Source organism: Nerophis lumbriciformis, linkage group LG15 (assembly GCF_033978685.3).
Source record: "Nerophis lumbriciformis linkage group LG15, RoL_Nlum_v2.1, whole genome shotgun sequence".
Taxonomy (NCBI): domain Eukaryota; kingdom Metazoa; phylum Chordata; class Actinopteri; order Syngnathiformes; family Syngnathidae; genus Nerophis; species Nerophis lumbriciformis.
In genome coordinates, this window is record NC_084562.2 from 19150001 (window position 1) to 19167641 (window position 17641).

General features: G+C 38.9%; 1 protein-coding gene across 5 annotated transcripts in view; it reads left to right on the forward strand.

Moving 5' to 3' along the window:
* The window catches only part of cbfa2t3 (CBFA2/RUNX1 partner transcriptional co-repressor 3), a 168285-nt gene extending 159659 nt beyond the window's left edge, over positions 1-8626 (forward strand). For 4 of the 5 annotated variants that reach the window (XM_061974766.1, XM_061974767.1, XM_061974768.2 and 1 more), the window contains one exon: positions 4028-8626. In XM_061974766.1, the coding sequence (XP_061830750.1) occupies positions 4028-4399 (372 nt within the window). In that variant the 3' untranslated portion in view covers positions 4400-8626. The remainder of the gene's footprint in view (positions 1-4027) is intronic. The other variant, XR_012050834.1, reaches the window with a different exon arrangement.
* The last annotated feature ends 9015 nt before the right edge of the window (positions 8627-17641 follow it).

A 17641-nucleotide genomic window follows, 5' to 3' on the forward strand; every position in this document is an offset into this window, starting at 1 on the left:
TTGTAGTGTGGAGGCAGGTAGCGAAAACGAAATTGAAGAAGAAACTGAAGCTATTGAGCCATATCGGTTTGAACCGTATGCAAGCGAAACTGAGGAAAACGACACGACAGCCAGCGACACGGGAGAAAGCGAGGACGAATTCGGCAATCGCCTTCTAACCAACGATTGGTATGTGTTTGTTTGGCATTAAAGGAAACTAACAACTATGAACTAGGTTTACAGCATATGAAATACATTTGGCAACAACATGCACTTTAAGAGTGCAGACAGCCCAATTTTCATCAATTAATATATTCTGTAGACATACCCTCATCCGCGCTCTTTTCCTGAAAGCTGATCTGTCCAGTTTTGGAGTTGATGTCAGCAGGCCAGGGAAGCTAGGGTCGATAGGGGGTTTAGCTCGCTCGTCTGCGGGAACAAACTGCCGCCATTGCTTGCCGTGCTAGCGAGGTCCTTTGTCCCTGAATTGCTCACACACTCCGGCAGATTCAATGGGGGTCTGGCGGCAGATTTCTTTGACTTTATCGTTGGAAATGCATCTGCTTTGAGTGTCGCAGGATATCCACACATTCTTGCCATCTCTGTCGTAGCATAGCTTTCGTCGGTAAAGTGTGCGGAACAAACGTCCAATTTCTTGCCACTTTCGCATCTTTGGGCCACTGGTGCAACTTGAATCCGTCCCTGTTCGTGTTGTTACACCCTCCGACAACACACCGACGAGGCATGATGTCTCCAAGGTACGGAAAACAGTCGAAAAAACGGAAAATAACAGAGCTGATTTGACTCAGTGTTTGTAATGTGTTTGAGAAAATGGCGGATTGCTTCCCGATGTGGCGCCACGTTGTGACGTCATCGCTCCGAGAGCGAATATTAGAAAGGCGTTTAATTCTCCAAAATTCTCCCATTTAGAGTTCGGAAATCGGTTAAAAAAATATATGGTCTTTTTTCTGCAACATCAAGGTATATATTGACGCCTACATAGGTCTGGTGATAATGTTCCCCTTTAAAATGGCCTAAAATTCCCCCAAAGTGATCAGCTCAGGTAACCTCATGTCTGGTTGCAGACTATCAATCAATATCCTTAATTGAACCAGGTAAAAACTCATTGAGATTAACATAAAATCATGTGATAGTTTAAAACAATGTATAAAATGTTTCAGTAACAAGTACAATGCCGAATAGAAACAGTTTCTCGATACTTTAAAATGGCCTGAAATTCTCCTAAAGGGATCAGCTCAGGTAACCTGACGTCTGGTTGTAGACTATCAATCCATATCCTTTATGGAACCAGATAAAAACCCATTGAGATTAAAATCTCTTTTCCAAGAGTGACCTGCCCAAGTGGGCAGCAAAACAAAGTTACAGAAATACATATAAGAACAATTAAAATAAATTATTTACATATATTAACATAATATTTGACTCAGAATGGCCAAAGGTACAGATGTGTGTGTCCAAGTTAAAGGAAACGGCAGGCTGTCTTCTTCTAATTGATTTATTACAATCTTTGCAAGCTGGGTAACGTTTGCTGTGGTCTGGAACAACATGGCACACAAACAACTATGAGAAATGCAGCCAGTATTACATACAGATAATGTGTCATGAGACATGCAAATATAAATTAAATACACAGAGGACATAAGTAAAGGAAATTAAATGATCTCAAATATACCTACAAACTAAGCATAATGATGCATTATGTACATACAGCTAGCCTAAATAGCATGTTAGCACCGATTAGTTTGCAGTCATGGATTGACCAAATATGCCTGATAAGCACTCCGGCGAATCAATAAAATCAACAAAGCTCACCTTTTGTGCATTCACGCACAGCATAAAACGTTTGGTGGACAAAATGAGACAAAGGAGTGGCATAAAACACGTCTTTCTGTGGCAGCATCGGAGAAAGTTGTACATGTAAACAAACTACGATGAGTTCAAGGATCGCTGAAATTAGTAGGACAAAACAGTGCTTGCCAAATACTCTCATCGGTGAAGCATGTTTAATATAAACAGTGGGATTTCTAACAATTAAGAAGGTGTGTGTCATGTTTGTCCTCCAACAGAAAGCATAATAAAACAAAAAATATACAAACCCCGTTTCCATATGAGTTGGGAAATTGTGTTGGATGTAAATATAAACGGAATACAATGATTTGCAAATCATTTTCAACCCATATTCAGTTGAATATGCTACAAAGACAACATATTTGATGTTCAAACTGATAAACATTTTTTTTGTTGCAAATAATCATTAACTTTAGAATTTGATGCCAGCAACACGTGACAAAGAAGTTGGGAAAGGTGGCAATAAATACTGATAAAGTTGAGGAATGCTCATCAAACACTTATTTGGAACATCCCACAGGTGAACAGGCTAATTGGGAACAGGTGGGTGCCATGATTGGGTATAAAAGCAGATTCCATGAAATGCTCAGTCATTCACAAACAAGGATGGGGCGAGGGTCACCACTTTGTCAACAAATGCGTGAGCAAATTGTTGAACAGTTTAAGAAAAACCTTTCTCAACCAGCTATTGCAAGGAATTTAGGGATTTCACCATCTACGGTGCGTAATATCATCAAAGGGTTCAGAAAATCTGGAGAAATCACTGCACGTAAGCAGCTAAGCCCGTGACCTTCGATCCCTCAGGCTGTACTGCATCAACAAGCGACATCAGTGTGTAAAGGATATCACCACATGGGCTCAGGAACATTTCAGAAACCCACTGTCTGTAACTACAGTTGGTCGCTACATCTGTAAGTGCAAGTTAAAACTCTCCTATGCAAGGCGAAAACCGTTTATCAACAACACCCAGAAACGCAGTCGGCTTTGCTGGGCCTGAGCTCATATAAGATGGACTGATACAAAGTGGAAAAGTGTTCTGTGGTCTGACGAGTCCACATTTGAAATTGTTTTTGGAAACTGTGGACGTCGTGTCCTCCGGACCAAAGAGGAAAAGAACCATCCGGATTTTTATAGGCGCAAAGTTGAAAAGCCAGCATGTGTGATGGTATGGGGGTGTATTAGTGCCCAAGGCATGGGTAACTTACACATCTGTGAAGGCGCCATTAATGCTGAAAGGTACATACAGGTTTTGGAGCAACATATGTTGCCATCCAAGCAGCGTTACCATGGACGCCCCTGCTTATTTCAGCAAGACAATGCCAAGTTACATCAACGTGGCTTCATAGTAAAAGAGTGCGGGTACTAGACTGGCCTGCCTGTAGTCCAGACCTGTCTCCCATTGAAAATGTGTGGCGCATTATGAAGCCTAAAATACCACAACGTAGACCCCCGGACTGTTGAACAACTTAAGCTGTACATCAAGCAAGAAGAAGCTTCAAAAATGTGTCTCCTCAGTTCCCAAACGTTTACTGAGTGTTGTTAAAAGGAAAGGCCATGTAACACAGTGGTGAATATGCCCTTTCCCAACTACTTTGGCATGTGTTGTAGCCGTGAAATTCTAAGTTAATTATTATTTGCCAAATAAAATAAAGTTTATGAGTTTGAACATCAAATATGTTGTCTTTGTAGTGCATTCAATTGAATATGGGTTGAAAAGGATCTAACACAATTTCCCAACTCATATGGAAACGGGGTTTGTATTTTTTTTTTCATCTTTTTCCTTTTTCACACATCTTTAAAAAAGCTCCAGGGAGCCACTATGGCGGCTGTAGAGGCGCGGGTTGCTGACCCCGGCCTTAAGTGAACGTAACAAAGTAAATGTAGCGCGTTACTACCCACTTGTGGTTACATGCAACTGACAGCTCTTAGCGTTTTGGCGTGCTGCACCACCTTGCCGCCGCCATCGCAGGAAACCAGTCCAGTTGTTTGTGTAATAAAGTCGGACGGACACCAGATGGCCGGGTGGGGGGGATGCCGGGTGCCAGACTGAGGCCATTCCAGAGCAGATGACCACCACCTGCCGGAGCAGACTCGGGACGGTTTTAGGAAGGGGAAACCAAACATGTGTCATGAACCAAAAAGAGACTTATTTTTTATCGTCTTCCCACTGTCTCACCAGAGCTGCTGGAACTGCGGGAGGAAAGCCAGCGAAACGTGCAGCGGCTGCAACACGGCCCGCTACTGCGGCTCCTTCTGCCAACACAAAGACTGGGAGAGGCACCACCACGTCTGCGGTCAGGGCCTGCAGGGTATGCCGGGGGCCAGCGGCGTCCCCCTCGGCACCCCGTCCTCGTCCTCGTCCGGCGGGGCGCCCCCGACGCACTCGGAGGGCACCGCCCCGGGTCCGCTCTCGCTGGCGGCGGGCCAGATGGCGGCCTCCGGCGGCGGCGGCGGGAGCGTGTCGGCCAGCCCCAAGGAGAGCAGTTCAAGCAGTGCCTCGCGCTCCACCACCCCGGCCACACCCGCCCTGCTGGACGCCACGTCTCGCTGACCCCCTCGACCGCCCTCCACGCAAAACCAAACTGAGGAATCTTCGTCGCACATTGGCCCCTTTTCCTCCTTTCCTCCATTTTTTTCTGAAAATCCGGTTACCCCTGACTACCCCCGCCCCAGTTTGAGTGTCGTCGTGTAAGTGATAAGTGACATGTTTGCTGAGAACTCGACTAAGACGAAAGCACGGTCAATTAAGATAAGAGCTGTGGCGAGGCATCATCCTCCACGGGGGAAGACAGGACCAATTAGCACTTCAAGTCCCTTTTAATTACGCACCAGTGATAACAGTACTTAGATCCGTTACCAGGAAAAGGGTCTCCGAATAGGGTTAAAACCTTGCGATGCAATTACCTCCTCACGAAACTCAACTTAGTAGTCACGAAGCATCTCTTCTATTTTTCTGGCTTTAAAAGGGGGGGGGGGAGAAAAAAACAAAAACAAAGACAAGTCCAAATAGTCTAAAACAAGAGAAAGTTTTAAACTGCTAACTACCTTGCTAGCGAGCCAAGAAAAAGAAAAAAATCTACGCCGGACTCACCTCTCTGAACCCAAATGAATTCAAAGATGAAGAACACACACACAAAAAAACAAAAACTTTGTATTACACTGCCAAAGTAAGTGATTAGGAGAAGCACTCATAACCAAACGCAAAGCAACATCACCTCCTCAGCAGATAAGGCAGGCCGAGCGAGAGCGAGCGAGAGAGATAGAGAGGCTCCGGTGTGCAGCCGCCTTCTTCTGAACCGTGGACGAGACTTCAGCGAAACCCTCCAGCGATGACTGTTGAACTATGGACGACGCTGTGAAACGGACCGAGGCCTCACCACAATAAGAGTTGGGTGAGCGGAACAGGAAGGGGAAATCTACACGGACTCAGCCGAGATTAAAGCCGCTTCAATGTAGCTACCAAAACCCCTGTGTGTTACGTGTCGGACTTAAAGGAATCCAGCAGGGGTCAGCGTCTATTTCGGTCAGTAAAAATGTCCTTTTAATGAATGGGAATTGGAAAAAAACAAAAATAATTGATTTACTTGATTTTGTTTTATTTTGAAATACAAAAAAAAGTATTGAAAAACAAAGGTTTTGCTTTTCTTTTTTTTTGCATCAAAAAGCAATAATTTGGATTAATCATGATTGCATGGTTTCAATTAATTTACAAAATAGCCCAATATTTGGATACGAAATGCAATTTATTTTTAGAATGTGAATTGGAAGAAAAAAAAACAACAAAAATAATTGATTTACTTGATTTTATTTTATTTTGAAATACAAAGAAAGTATTGAAAAACAAAGGTTTGGTTTTTTTTGCATCAAAAAGCAATCATTTGGATTAATCATGATTGCATGGTTTCAATTAATTTACAAAATAGCCCAATATTTGGATACAAATGCAATTTATTTTTAGAATGGCAATTGCAAAAAAAAAAAAAATGGTTTACCTTAATTTGAATTTGAAATACAAAAAAATAAAATAATTGAAAAACACAGCAGGGTTTTTTCTCCACGTCAAAAAGCAATATCTAGATCTAGATATTATAGTTCATATAGCAAAAACAAAAATCAGCGAAAATGAAAAAATGGACCAAAACCAGATTTTTTTTTTAGTGCTGTCAAAATAAAAAAAAATTAAATCAGATTAATCACACTTTATAATTGGAATTACTTGTGATTAATCACAGATTTTTTGTCGCTTGTATAGTTTAAATAAATTACAAAATAGCCCCAATATTTGGATACAAAGGCAATTTATTTTTAGAATGGGAATTGCAAAAAAATAAAAGGTTTACCTTCATTTTAATTTGAAATACAAAAAAAATAATAATTGAAAAACACAGCAGGGGTTTTTTCCACGTCAAAAAGCAATATCTAGATCTAGATATTATAATTCATACAGCAAAAACAAAAATCAGCGCAAATGAAAAAATGGACCAAAACCAGATTTTTTTTTTTTGTGCTGTCAAAATAAAACACATTTAAATCAGATTAATAACACTTTAGAATTGTAATTACTCGTGATTAATCACAGATTTTTAGTCGCTTGTATCGTTGAAATTAATTTACGAAATAGCCCAATATTTGGATACAAATGCAATTTATTTTAGAATGGGAATTGCAAAAAAAATAAAAGGTTTACCTTCATTTTAATTTGAAATACAAAAAAAATTATAATTGAAAAACACAGCAGGGGTTTTTTCCACGTCAAAAAGCAATATCTAGATCTAGATATTATAATTCATATAGCAAAAACAAAAATCAGCGCAAATGAAAAAATGGACCAAAACCAGATTTTTTTTTAGTGCTGTCAAAATAAAACACATTAAAATCAGATTAATCACACTTTAGAATTGGAATTACTCATGATTAATCACAGTTTTTTAGTCTCTTGTATCGTTGAAATTAATTTACAAAATAGCCCAATATTTGGATACAAATGCAATTTTGTTTTCATTTTAATTTGAAATACAAAAAAAAAAACTATTGAAAAACAGAACAGGGTTTCTTTTCATGTCAAAAAGCAATAACTATTTCTAGGTATTATAATTCATATAGAAAAAACAAAAATCATCAATCAGCAGAAATAAATGGACCAAAACCAGATTTTTTTTTTTAGTACTGTCAAAATAAAACACATTTAAATCAGATTAATCCCACTTTAGAATTGGAATTACTCGTGATTAATCACAGATTTTTAGTCGCTTGTATAGTTGAAATTAATTTACAAAATAGCCCAATATTTGGATACAAATGCAATTTATTTTCAGAATGGGAATTGTAAAACAAAAACTGGTTTACCTTCATTTTAATTTGAAATACAAAAAAAATAAAAATATTGAAAAACAGAACAGGGGTTTTTTTCATGTCAAAAAGCAATAACTATTTGTAGGTATTATAATTCATATAGAAAAAACAAAAATCATCAATCAGCAGAAATGAAAAAATGGACCAACACCAGATTTTTTTTTAGTGCTGTCAAAATATGTTTTTTGTTTTTTTTTAATCAGATTAATCACACTTTAGAATTGGAATTATACTTGATTAATCACAGATTATTACTTACACTTTGATTTAGACTTAGACAAACTTTATTGAGCCACAAGGGAAATTGTTCCACACAGTAGCTTGGTTAATGGAAAGGATGGAAAGGGTAAGGTTGGAAAGGATAATGCACACACGGGCAAAAAAAAGAGGGCGAAAATGAAAGGTATAACACTTAGATAGTGTAAATTATTATACAAAAGAGTCCAATATTTGGATACAAAAGCAATTTATTTTCAGAATGGGAATTGCAAAAAAAAACTGGTTTACCTTCATTTTAATTTGAAATACAAAAAAACGAAGAAGAAACGAAAAATGGACCATATCCAGATTTTTTTTAGTGCTATCAAAAGATTTAAAAAAATGTCAGATTAATCACACTTCAGAATTGGAATTACTCGTGATTAATCACAGATTATTACTTGCTTGTATAGTTGAAATTATTTTACCAAATAGTCCAATATTTGGACACAAATGCAATTTTACTGTCAGCATGGGAATTGATGTAAACCACAACAAAAAACACCTCAATTTAAATAATTACCTTAATTTTATTTTGAACTACAAAATAACACATTTTGAAAACATAGAGGTTTTTTGCGTCAAAAAGCATACATAACTAGATCTACATTTTATATCTCATACAACAAAAATAAAAATCATTAATCAGCAGAAACTAAAAAAAATTGGAGAAAAAAAACAGATTTTTTTTAGTGCTGTCAGAAAAAAAAAATCAGATTAATCATACTTTAGAATTGGAATTGCTCCTGATTAATCACAGATTATTAGTCGCTTCTATAGTTTAAATTATTTTACAAAATAGTCCAATATTTGGACATAAATGCAATTTTACTGTCAGAATGAGAAATGATAAAAACAACAAAAAAACTAGTTTACCTTAATTTTACTTTGAACTACAGAAAAAAAGACATTTTAAAAACATAGGGGTTTTTTGCGTCAAAAAGCATACATAACTATATCTATATTTTATATCTGATACAACAAAAATAAAAATCACCAATCAGCAGAAACTAAAAAAAATTGGAGCAAAATCTGATTTTTTTTTTAGTCCTAGCGAAAATATAAATTTTTAATCATATTAATCACACTTTAGAAGTGGAATTGCTCCTGATTAATCACAGATTATTAGTCGCTTGTATAGTTGAAATTATTTTACAAAAGAGTCCAATATTTGCAATTTTAGAAAGCAATAACTATATCTGATACAACACAAATAAAAATCTCCAATCAGCAGAAAAAAAAAAAAATGGACCAAAAACAGATGTTTTTTGTGCTGTCAAATTATACTTATTTTTTTAAATCAGATAAATCTGTTACGATCCATCTTTGTTTAGTTTTTGGTTCACTTTCTCTCTTGTGCTCTTATTTTGTTTCCACTTCCTGTTGTGTCTGTGTTGCTCCTGCACCGGCTTCACACTGCTGCTTGGCGCCGTCTTCATCACCTGGGGGTGATTAGTAATTATGTTGTTCACCTGCTGCTAATCATCACCCGGGCACCATTTAAGCCAGTCAAATTGATCTGATGTGGTGGGATCATCCTGTCAGGGCTGCTCTTTGTCGCCAGGGTCGTGTTTACAGCAGGTAAACAGCTATTTCATGTCCAAAAGTCCAAAATACAAAGTAGAGTGCAGTGGGGTAAATGCACGGAAAAACGCAGGGACACTGTGGATGGATAACAAGCAGCAGTGTGAAGGAGAAACGGAACATGAAGTGGAAACAAAATAAGAGCATAAGAAAGGAAGTGAACCAAAAACACAGAAAAAAATCAAAATTAGACAAAGACCATTTGGCCATTTGAATTTGGATTAATTGTGATTAATCAGAGATTATTACTTGCTCGCATATTTTCATTTAATTTATAAAAGAGCCCAATGTTTGGACACAAATGCAATTTTATTGTTAGAATAGGGGGGAAAAAGAAACTGTTTTACCTCAATTTTATTTTGAAAAAAAAAATGTTTTTTTGGGGTGGTGGGGGCTTCGCGTCAAAAAGCAATAACTAGATCTAGATTTTATAATTCATATGGCAAAAATAAAAATCACAAATAAGCAGAAACAATAAGAATGGACCAAAAACAGATGTTTTGTTTTTTTAAATATGTGAAATTATAAATTTTTTAAATTTTATAAATTTGGATTAATCATGATTAATCACAGATTATGACTGGCTTGCATTATTTAGGGTAATTTAAAAAATAGCCACATATTTGGACACAAATGCAATTTACTGTCAGAATGTCATACGAAAACTATTTTTATTTAAATGCACTACATTAGTTTTTTCATTTATTTAAAAATGTTAGAAATGTCATGCATTGACCGGATCACAGTCTGTCTTTCAGGTAACCATCCGCGGTTACGGTAAAGGAGCGTGCACGGCAAAATAAATTGTGTGATTAGTCCACGTTTATATATGCTTAATGCAATATTTTTTGTGATTAATCACTGAGTTAACTTGTTACTATTGACAGCCAATACACTCCGAAATCCAGGGCTTGGCTAAAATTAGGGCCATAACAACATTTTTCCACACTTTTCCCACAATTTTTACACATTTTAATCTATGTAAAAATCAAATAATTTCATGGGAAAGAAGTGGTTCAGTAATTGATTAATTTTTTTTTAGGTAACACATCCAAAACATACATTTCCTGACACAACAGGGCAGTGACCCCAGTTTTTGCCATAGAAGACAAGCACTGGGTGAAATGTCCCATTACCTTTTTAACGGTGACGCAGCAGGAAGGGGCTAAAAAATAAGATTGCAGTGAAATGTCATGTAAAGTGCGCTGACATTTTACAGGTCATTGTTATTTAAAAAGTTGAAACTAATCATCGGGAGTTTATCATTATTTGGGTTCCTAATTTTATGAATAGCACCACATTGTTTTTTCGTCTTGAAACGTCAGCTTCCGGAACGCTTTTTGGTCCGTTTTTTTCCTGCTGATTTCGTGATTTTTTTATTTATTTGACATATAAAAAAGCAATTGAAAACCAAGCAGACTCCTACATGGAGTTACTGCTTTTCGACATGAAAAAAAAGAAAGCTTTGTAGTATTTCAAAATAAAATGCAGATTTGTCGATCGCTCTTTTTTTTTTTTTTTGCTTGTTTGTCTTTCTATTCCTATTTTTTATTTATTATTATTTTTATTTTATTTTATTTTTTTCCAACAAAATAATACACAATACCATAATAATACAATAATACAGCAACATTCAGGATAGCAATCAACAGAGCAATGGAGAGGACACACAAACATGACACAAAACAATCCAAAAGTAGTCAAATCAAAAATGAATAATATCAACAACAGTATCAATATTCATAAGAATTCCAACATAGTAGGGATTATAAATCCTTCATTTACATTATCGTCACAGTCAATTAAAAAAATTATTTAAAAAAAAATAACAATACTGCACCGCATCTCATAAGCTTATCGACACATTGTGTCCAATATTTTCCACATAGATAAAATAAGTCACATTTTAAGTTAATTTAATAGTTCAAACAAATTTAAATAATGGATCCCATATTCTATTTCAATTTCTATTTCTATTCATAAACGGAATATTTAATGACCAAAAAATACGCTGACCCAGCGAAAACGGTCCGTGTACCTTCCTTCCGTTCATTGTTTTTTTCCAATTCTGAAACACTAATCAAAAAATAAAATTAGGGCCGTTTTTCGATTTTTATTATGTATGGCAGATTTTAAAACAAACAAAAAGGGGTTGATTTTCATTCAAATATTGCCATAAAATTGGATTTTTGTGCTGTTTTCCTTTTATGGAGTTTTATTTTTCCAGATAAACACAAAAATGTGCAAAAATGCGTGGTTATCTGTGTGATGACAAATTGAACCGGAAGCCGTATTTTAGCCTTTCTTTTGCTTTTAGCATGTTAGCGTTATGCTTAAAACATGCTAAACGCAAATGAAAGGCTGAAATACTGCTTCCGGTTCAATTTGTCATCACACAGATAACGATGAATTTTTGCACTTTTTATTTTTTATTTTATTTGCGTTTATCTGGAAAAATTCAAATCCATCAAAGCAAAACAGCACGAAATCCAATTTTATGGCAATATTTGAATGAAAATCAACCCTTTTTTTTTTTTCTTTTTTTTTGAAGATGTCAGGTTCAACACTGATGACATCTATCAAACAAGACAAGAAGCAAGGAATTAAACAGAGACAGAATTAAATGTGACTTAATTGAGGAGAGACGTCTGGACTGTACTCTTTGTACAGTCTCACCACGCTCTGACGAAAGATTGTACGCCTCCTCTTTTATTTGGACTTTCCCTGATTACATGGCAACAGCCGTTTCTAAGGGAAGGGGGGTCGTAAACAGCCATCGCTTTTGATTAAATCAACCCTTTATTTTTTTTGAAGATGTCAGTTTCAAACACTGATGACATCTATCAAACAAGACAAGAAGCAAGGAATTAAACAGAGACAGAATTAAATGTGGCTCAATTGAGGCGAGACGTCTGGACTGTACTCTTTGTACAGTCCCACCACGCTCTGACGAAAGATTGTACGCCTCCTCTTTTATTTGGACTTTCCCTGATTACATGGCAACAGCCGTTTCTAAGGGACGGAGGGTCGTAAACAGCCATCACCTTTGATTAAAAACAGTTCAAAGAAATTGGTCGTAAAAACAGTTCAAAGGTGTATATAGGCGGTATAGCTCGGTTGGTAGAGCGGCCGTGCCAGCAACCCCGCTTCCGCCATCCTAGTCACTGCCATTGTGTCCTTGGGCAAGACACTTTACCCACCTACTCCCAGTGCCACCCACACTGGTTTGAATGTAAATTAGATATTGGGTTTCACTATGTAAAAGCGCTTTGAGTCACTAGAGAAATTTACTTCACTTCAAAGAAAAGGTCGCCTTGAGGGGAGTCTGGTCCTGCTTCCTCTCTGCTGTGTAGTTCTCGGGTCAAGACAGTATCTTTCTGTGGATTACAATACATCCAAGAAACAGAACACCTTCATGTTGCTTCCCATCCTACACAGTGGAGGTTTACAAGCCTTCTTCTTGGTAGCTTGTGTCTTCTGGCCGGGAACTCATGGCGACACAAAGTTGTGTGATAACTTTAGATACAATTATTCTGACAAAATCTGCCATATAAAAATAAAATAATCAGAAAAAGGCTCTAATTTTTATTTTTTGATTTGCGTTTCGGAATGGGAAATAGAATGAAAGGGAAGGTACACGGACCAAAAACATATGAGAGCGTTGTTTTTATTTTATTTTTATTTTTTTTATTATGATTATTTTAATTTTAATTTTAATTTTAATTTTATTTTATTTATTTATTTTTTTTTATTTTTTTTTTTTTTTATTATTATTATTATTTTTTTTTTTTTTTTTTTTTTTTTTTTTTTTTTTTTTAAAGCTCCAATGAAGAGGTGACCTTTATACCTTCACACTCACATGTTTTTCCAAAGCACGATTGAACAGACGGAGCCGAGAGAAGGCGGACTATCCTCTCTTTCTACCTCCCTTCACCCCAAAACACCCCCCCCCCCCCTTCTTCGTTGCTCTTTGGCCCCACGACTTTGACTCTCGACCGTCCCCTCCTTGCCCTCCTTGCCCCCAGCCTGCTTTCGGACCAAACGCCAGAGCAGGACAGTGCGGGGGCCGGGGGGAAAAAAAGGATCCGACCTGCTTGTAGATATTCTTCCTCTTTGGATTTTTTCAATGCCGTCTGTTGTCGCTGATGTCGCTGATGCCCTTGTGTATATCCAGAAATGGCATTTTTTTTTTTTTTTTTTTTTTTTTTTTTTTTTTTTGTGCGTGTGTGTGTGTGTGTTACCGTTCATTTCCCTCATCGCCATTCGGGCTTGGCGAAAGCCCCGGCATTGTACTCATGATTTGATTTGTTGTATCTGTATTAATGAGACGGAAGCCCTTTTGTAGAATATTTTGTATTGCTCGCATTGTGTGACAGTGAGAGGACGGAGGTGCAATATGAAGAGAATTCAGCTACTGAATGGAACCTCAGCAACTGCCCATAGGGTGTCATATAATATAGATACATATAAATATATTTAAAGTAACATCAGTAACTTAATGTGAATGTACATAGTATTTAAAGAGGTCCAAAAAATGTGTTTGCCAAATAACAGAAACCTTTAAAGTTTAATGTCCAGTTTTATTTTATTTTTTCTTTCTTTCTCTCGGTGCATTTGTTTCTCCAATTGCTCTTTTTGGTTCAGACGATTCAACCATTTGCATGAAATCCGGAAGTCATGTGACACGGGGGCGGGGGGGTTATGGGTTATGGCGTCTAAACAGTGGCGAAATCTGCGCGCGTAGAGTAAATGCCACTTTCTGTGCAAAAAGAGCCCTGTTTTTGACGCCATACCCATGTGACACACAGCCTGGGCGCACGCACATAGAGAGACTAAAGGGTATGTCATTCAAACAGTGCTAAAATATGTGTGCATATATACTGTATCTTAATATATAAGGGTATGGCGTGGGGATTGTGCCGTTGTTTTGACGCCATATCCTGGGCGCGCGCACGTAGAGAGACTGAAGGTATGGCGTTCAAACAGTGCCGAAATCCGCGTGCGTGTATATATTAATCTATAAGGGTATGGCGTGGTGTGCCGCTGTTTTGACGCCATACCCATGTGACACACAGTCTGGGCGCACGCACATCGAGAGACTAAGGGTATGGCATTCAAACAGTGCCAAAATCTGCGTGCATATATACTGTATCTTGATGTATTAGGCTATGGCGTGCAGATTTTGCCGTTGTTTTGATGCCATACCCATGTGACACACAGTGTAGGTGCACGCACATAGAGAGACTAAGGGTATGGCATTCAAACAGTGCCAAAATCCGCGTGCATATATACTGTATCTTGATATATAAGGGTATGGCGTGCAGATTTTGCTGTGTTTTGACGCCATACCCATGTGACACACAGTGTAGGTGCACGCACATAGAGAGACTGAGGGTATGGCATTCAAACAGTGCCAAAATCCGCGTGCATATATACTGTATCTTGATATATAAGGGTATGGCGTGCAGATTTTGCCGTTGTTTTGACGCCATACCAATGTGACACACAGTCTGGCCGCATGCACATAGAGAGACTGAGGGTATGGCATTCAAACAGTGCCAAAATCTGCGTGCATATATACTGTATCTTGATATATAAGTGTATGGCGTGTAGATTTTGCCGGTGTTTTGACGCCATACCCATGTGACACACAGTCTGGCCGCACGCACATAGAGAGACTAAGGGTATGGCGTTCAAACAGTGCCGAAATCTGTGAGCATGTATATCTTAATATACTGTATAAAGGTATGGTGTGCGGATTTTCCCGTTGTTTTGACGCCATACCCATGTGACACACAATCTGTGCGCACGCACATGGAGAGACTAAGGGTATGGCATTCAAACAGTCCCAAATTCCGCGTGCATGTATATTTTAATCTATAAGGGTATGGCGTGCGGATTTTCTCGTTGTTTCGACGCCATACCCATGTGACACACATAGAGAGACTAAAGGGTATGGCATTCAAACAGTACCAAAATGTGCATACACATATACTGTATCCTAATATATAAGGGTATGGCGTGGGAATTGTGCCGTTGTTTTGACCCCACACCCTGGGCGCGCGCACGTAAAGAGACTGAAGGTATGGCGTTCAAACAGTGCCAAAATCCGCGTGCATGTATATCTTAATCTCTAAAGGTATGGCATGCGGATTGTGCCGTTGTGTTAATGCCATACCCATGTGACACACAGTCTGGGTGCACACACATAGAGAGACTAAGGGTATGGCATTCAAACAGTGCCAAAATCTGCGTGCATATATACTGTATCTTGATGTATAAGGGTATGGCGTGCAGATTTTGCCGTTGTTTTGACGCCATACCCATGTGACACACAGTGTAGGTGCACGCACATAGAGAGACTGAGGGTATGGCATTCAAACAGTGCTAAAATCCGCGTGCATATATACTGTATATTGATATATAAGGGTATGGCGTTCAGATTTTGCCGTTGTTTTGACGCCATACCCATGTGACACACAGTCTGGGCGCACGCACATAGAGACACTAAGGGTATGACATTCAAACAGTGCCAAAATCCGCGTGCATATATACTGTATCTTGATGTAAAAGGGTATGGCGTGCAGATTTTGCCGTTGTTTTGATGCCATACCCATGTGACACACAGTGTAGGTGCACGCACATAGAGAGACTAAGGGTATGGCATTCAAACAGTGCCAAAATCCACGTGCATATATACTGTATCTTGATATATAAGGGTATGGCGTGCAGATTTTGCCGGTGTTTTGACGCCATACCCATGTGACACAAAGTCTGGGCGCACGCACATAGAGACACTAAGGGTATGGCATTCAAACAGTGCCAAAATCCGCGTGCATATATACTGTATCTTGATATATAAGGGTATGGCGTGCAGATTTTGCCGGTGTTTTGACGCCATACCCATGTGTCACACAGTCTGGGCGCACGCACATAGAGACACTAAGGGTATGGCATTCAAACAGTGCCAAAATCTGTGTGTGTGTATATTTCAATATATAAGGGTATGGCGTGTGGATTTTGCCGTTGTTTTGACGCCATACCCATGTGACACACAGTCTGACCGCACGCACATAGAGAGACTAAAGGGTATGGCATTCAAACAGTGCCAAAATCCGCGTGCGTGTATATATTAATCTATAAGGGTATGGCGTGCGGATTGTGCCGTTGTTTTGACGCCATACCCATGTGACACACAGTCTGACCGCACGCACATAGAGAGACTAAAGGGTATGGCATTCAAACAGTCCCAAAATCCGCGTGCATGTTTATCTTAATCTATAAGGGTATGGCGTGCGGATTTTCCCGTTGTTTTGACGCCATACTCATGTGACACACAGACTGACCGCACGCACATAGAGAGACTAAGGGTATGGCATTCAAACAGTGCCAAAATCCTCGTGCGTGTATATATTAATCTATAAGGGTATGGCGTGCGGATTGTGTCGTTGTTTTGACGCCATACCCATGTGACACACAGTCTGGGCGCACTCACATTGAGACACTAAGGGTATGGCAATCAAACAGTGCCAAAATCTGCGTGCATACAGACTGTATCTTAATATATAAGAGTATGGCATGCGGATTGTGCCGTTGTTTTGCCGCCATACCACTGTGCTGTTTTGACGCAGTCCACACATCCTGCCCGTATGCAAACAGAGTCTATGCGGGCAGAGAGACCAGGGGTATGGCATTGAAACATGACCAAAATCTGCGCGCATATTCATACCACAATTTTGGCATTGTTTTGATGCCATACTCCTGTGTCACAGAGTCCATGGGCGCATAGAGGCAATGCATGCGCAGAGTGGCTTATGTAGAAGGATTTCGGCACGGTTTTGATGCCATACCCCTGCGTCGCACAGTCAGTGTTAGCGCAAACAAAGTCCCCGTGCGTAGAGACGCCACACCCACGCCGTTGTTCGTAAGGGCCTAGGTTTCTACACCATAGAGGCAGTCTTTAAATACCACGGGTATGACATTCAAACAGTACCAAAATCCACGCGAATATATATCCTAATATATAGGGGTATGGCGTGCGGATTTTGCTGTTGTTTTGATGCCATACCCCTTTGTCACATCGTCAGCGTGCCGCCATACCTCTCTTGTCGCACAGTCCGCACGTGAAAGAGTAGTTTTTATAAACGCGCGGAATTTGCCGCTGTTTCTGACGCCATACCCCTGTGTCACACAACCAGAGTCCATGCGCGCAGAGAGACCAAAGGTATGGCATTACAACAGTGCCAAAATCATAATTATGCCACATTTGTGGCACTGTTTTGACGCCATACCCCCGTTGTCACACAGTTAGCGTGAGCGCAAGAGTCCACATAGAGATGGCTTTTATGTGCGCGGATTTTGGCACTGTTTTGACGCCCTAACCCTGTAGCACACAGTCAAACACAGTTCCCGTGCGGAGAGGCCACACCCGCGCATAGAGTGGTTTTTAAAGGGGAACATTATCACAATTTCAGAAGGGTTAAAACCATTAAAAATCAGTTCCCAGTGGCTTAGTTTTTTTCAGAATTTTACCCATCACGCAATATCCTTAAAAAAAGCTTCAAAGTGCCTGATTTTAACCATCGTTATATACACCCGT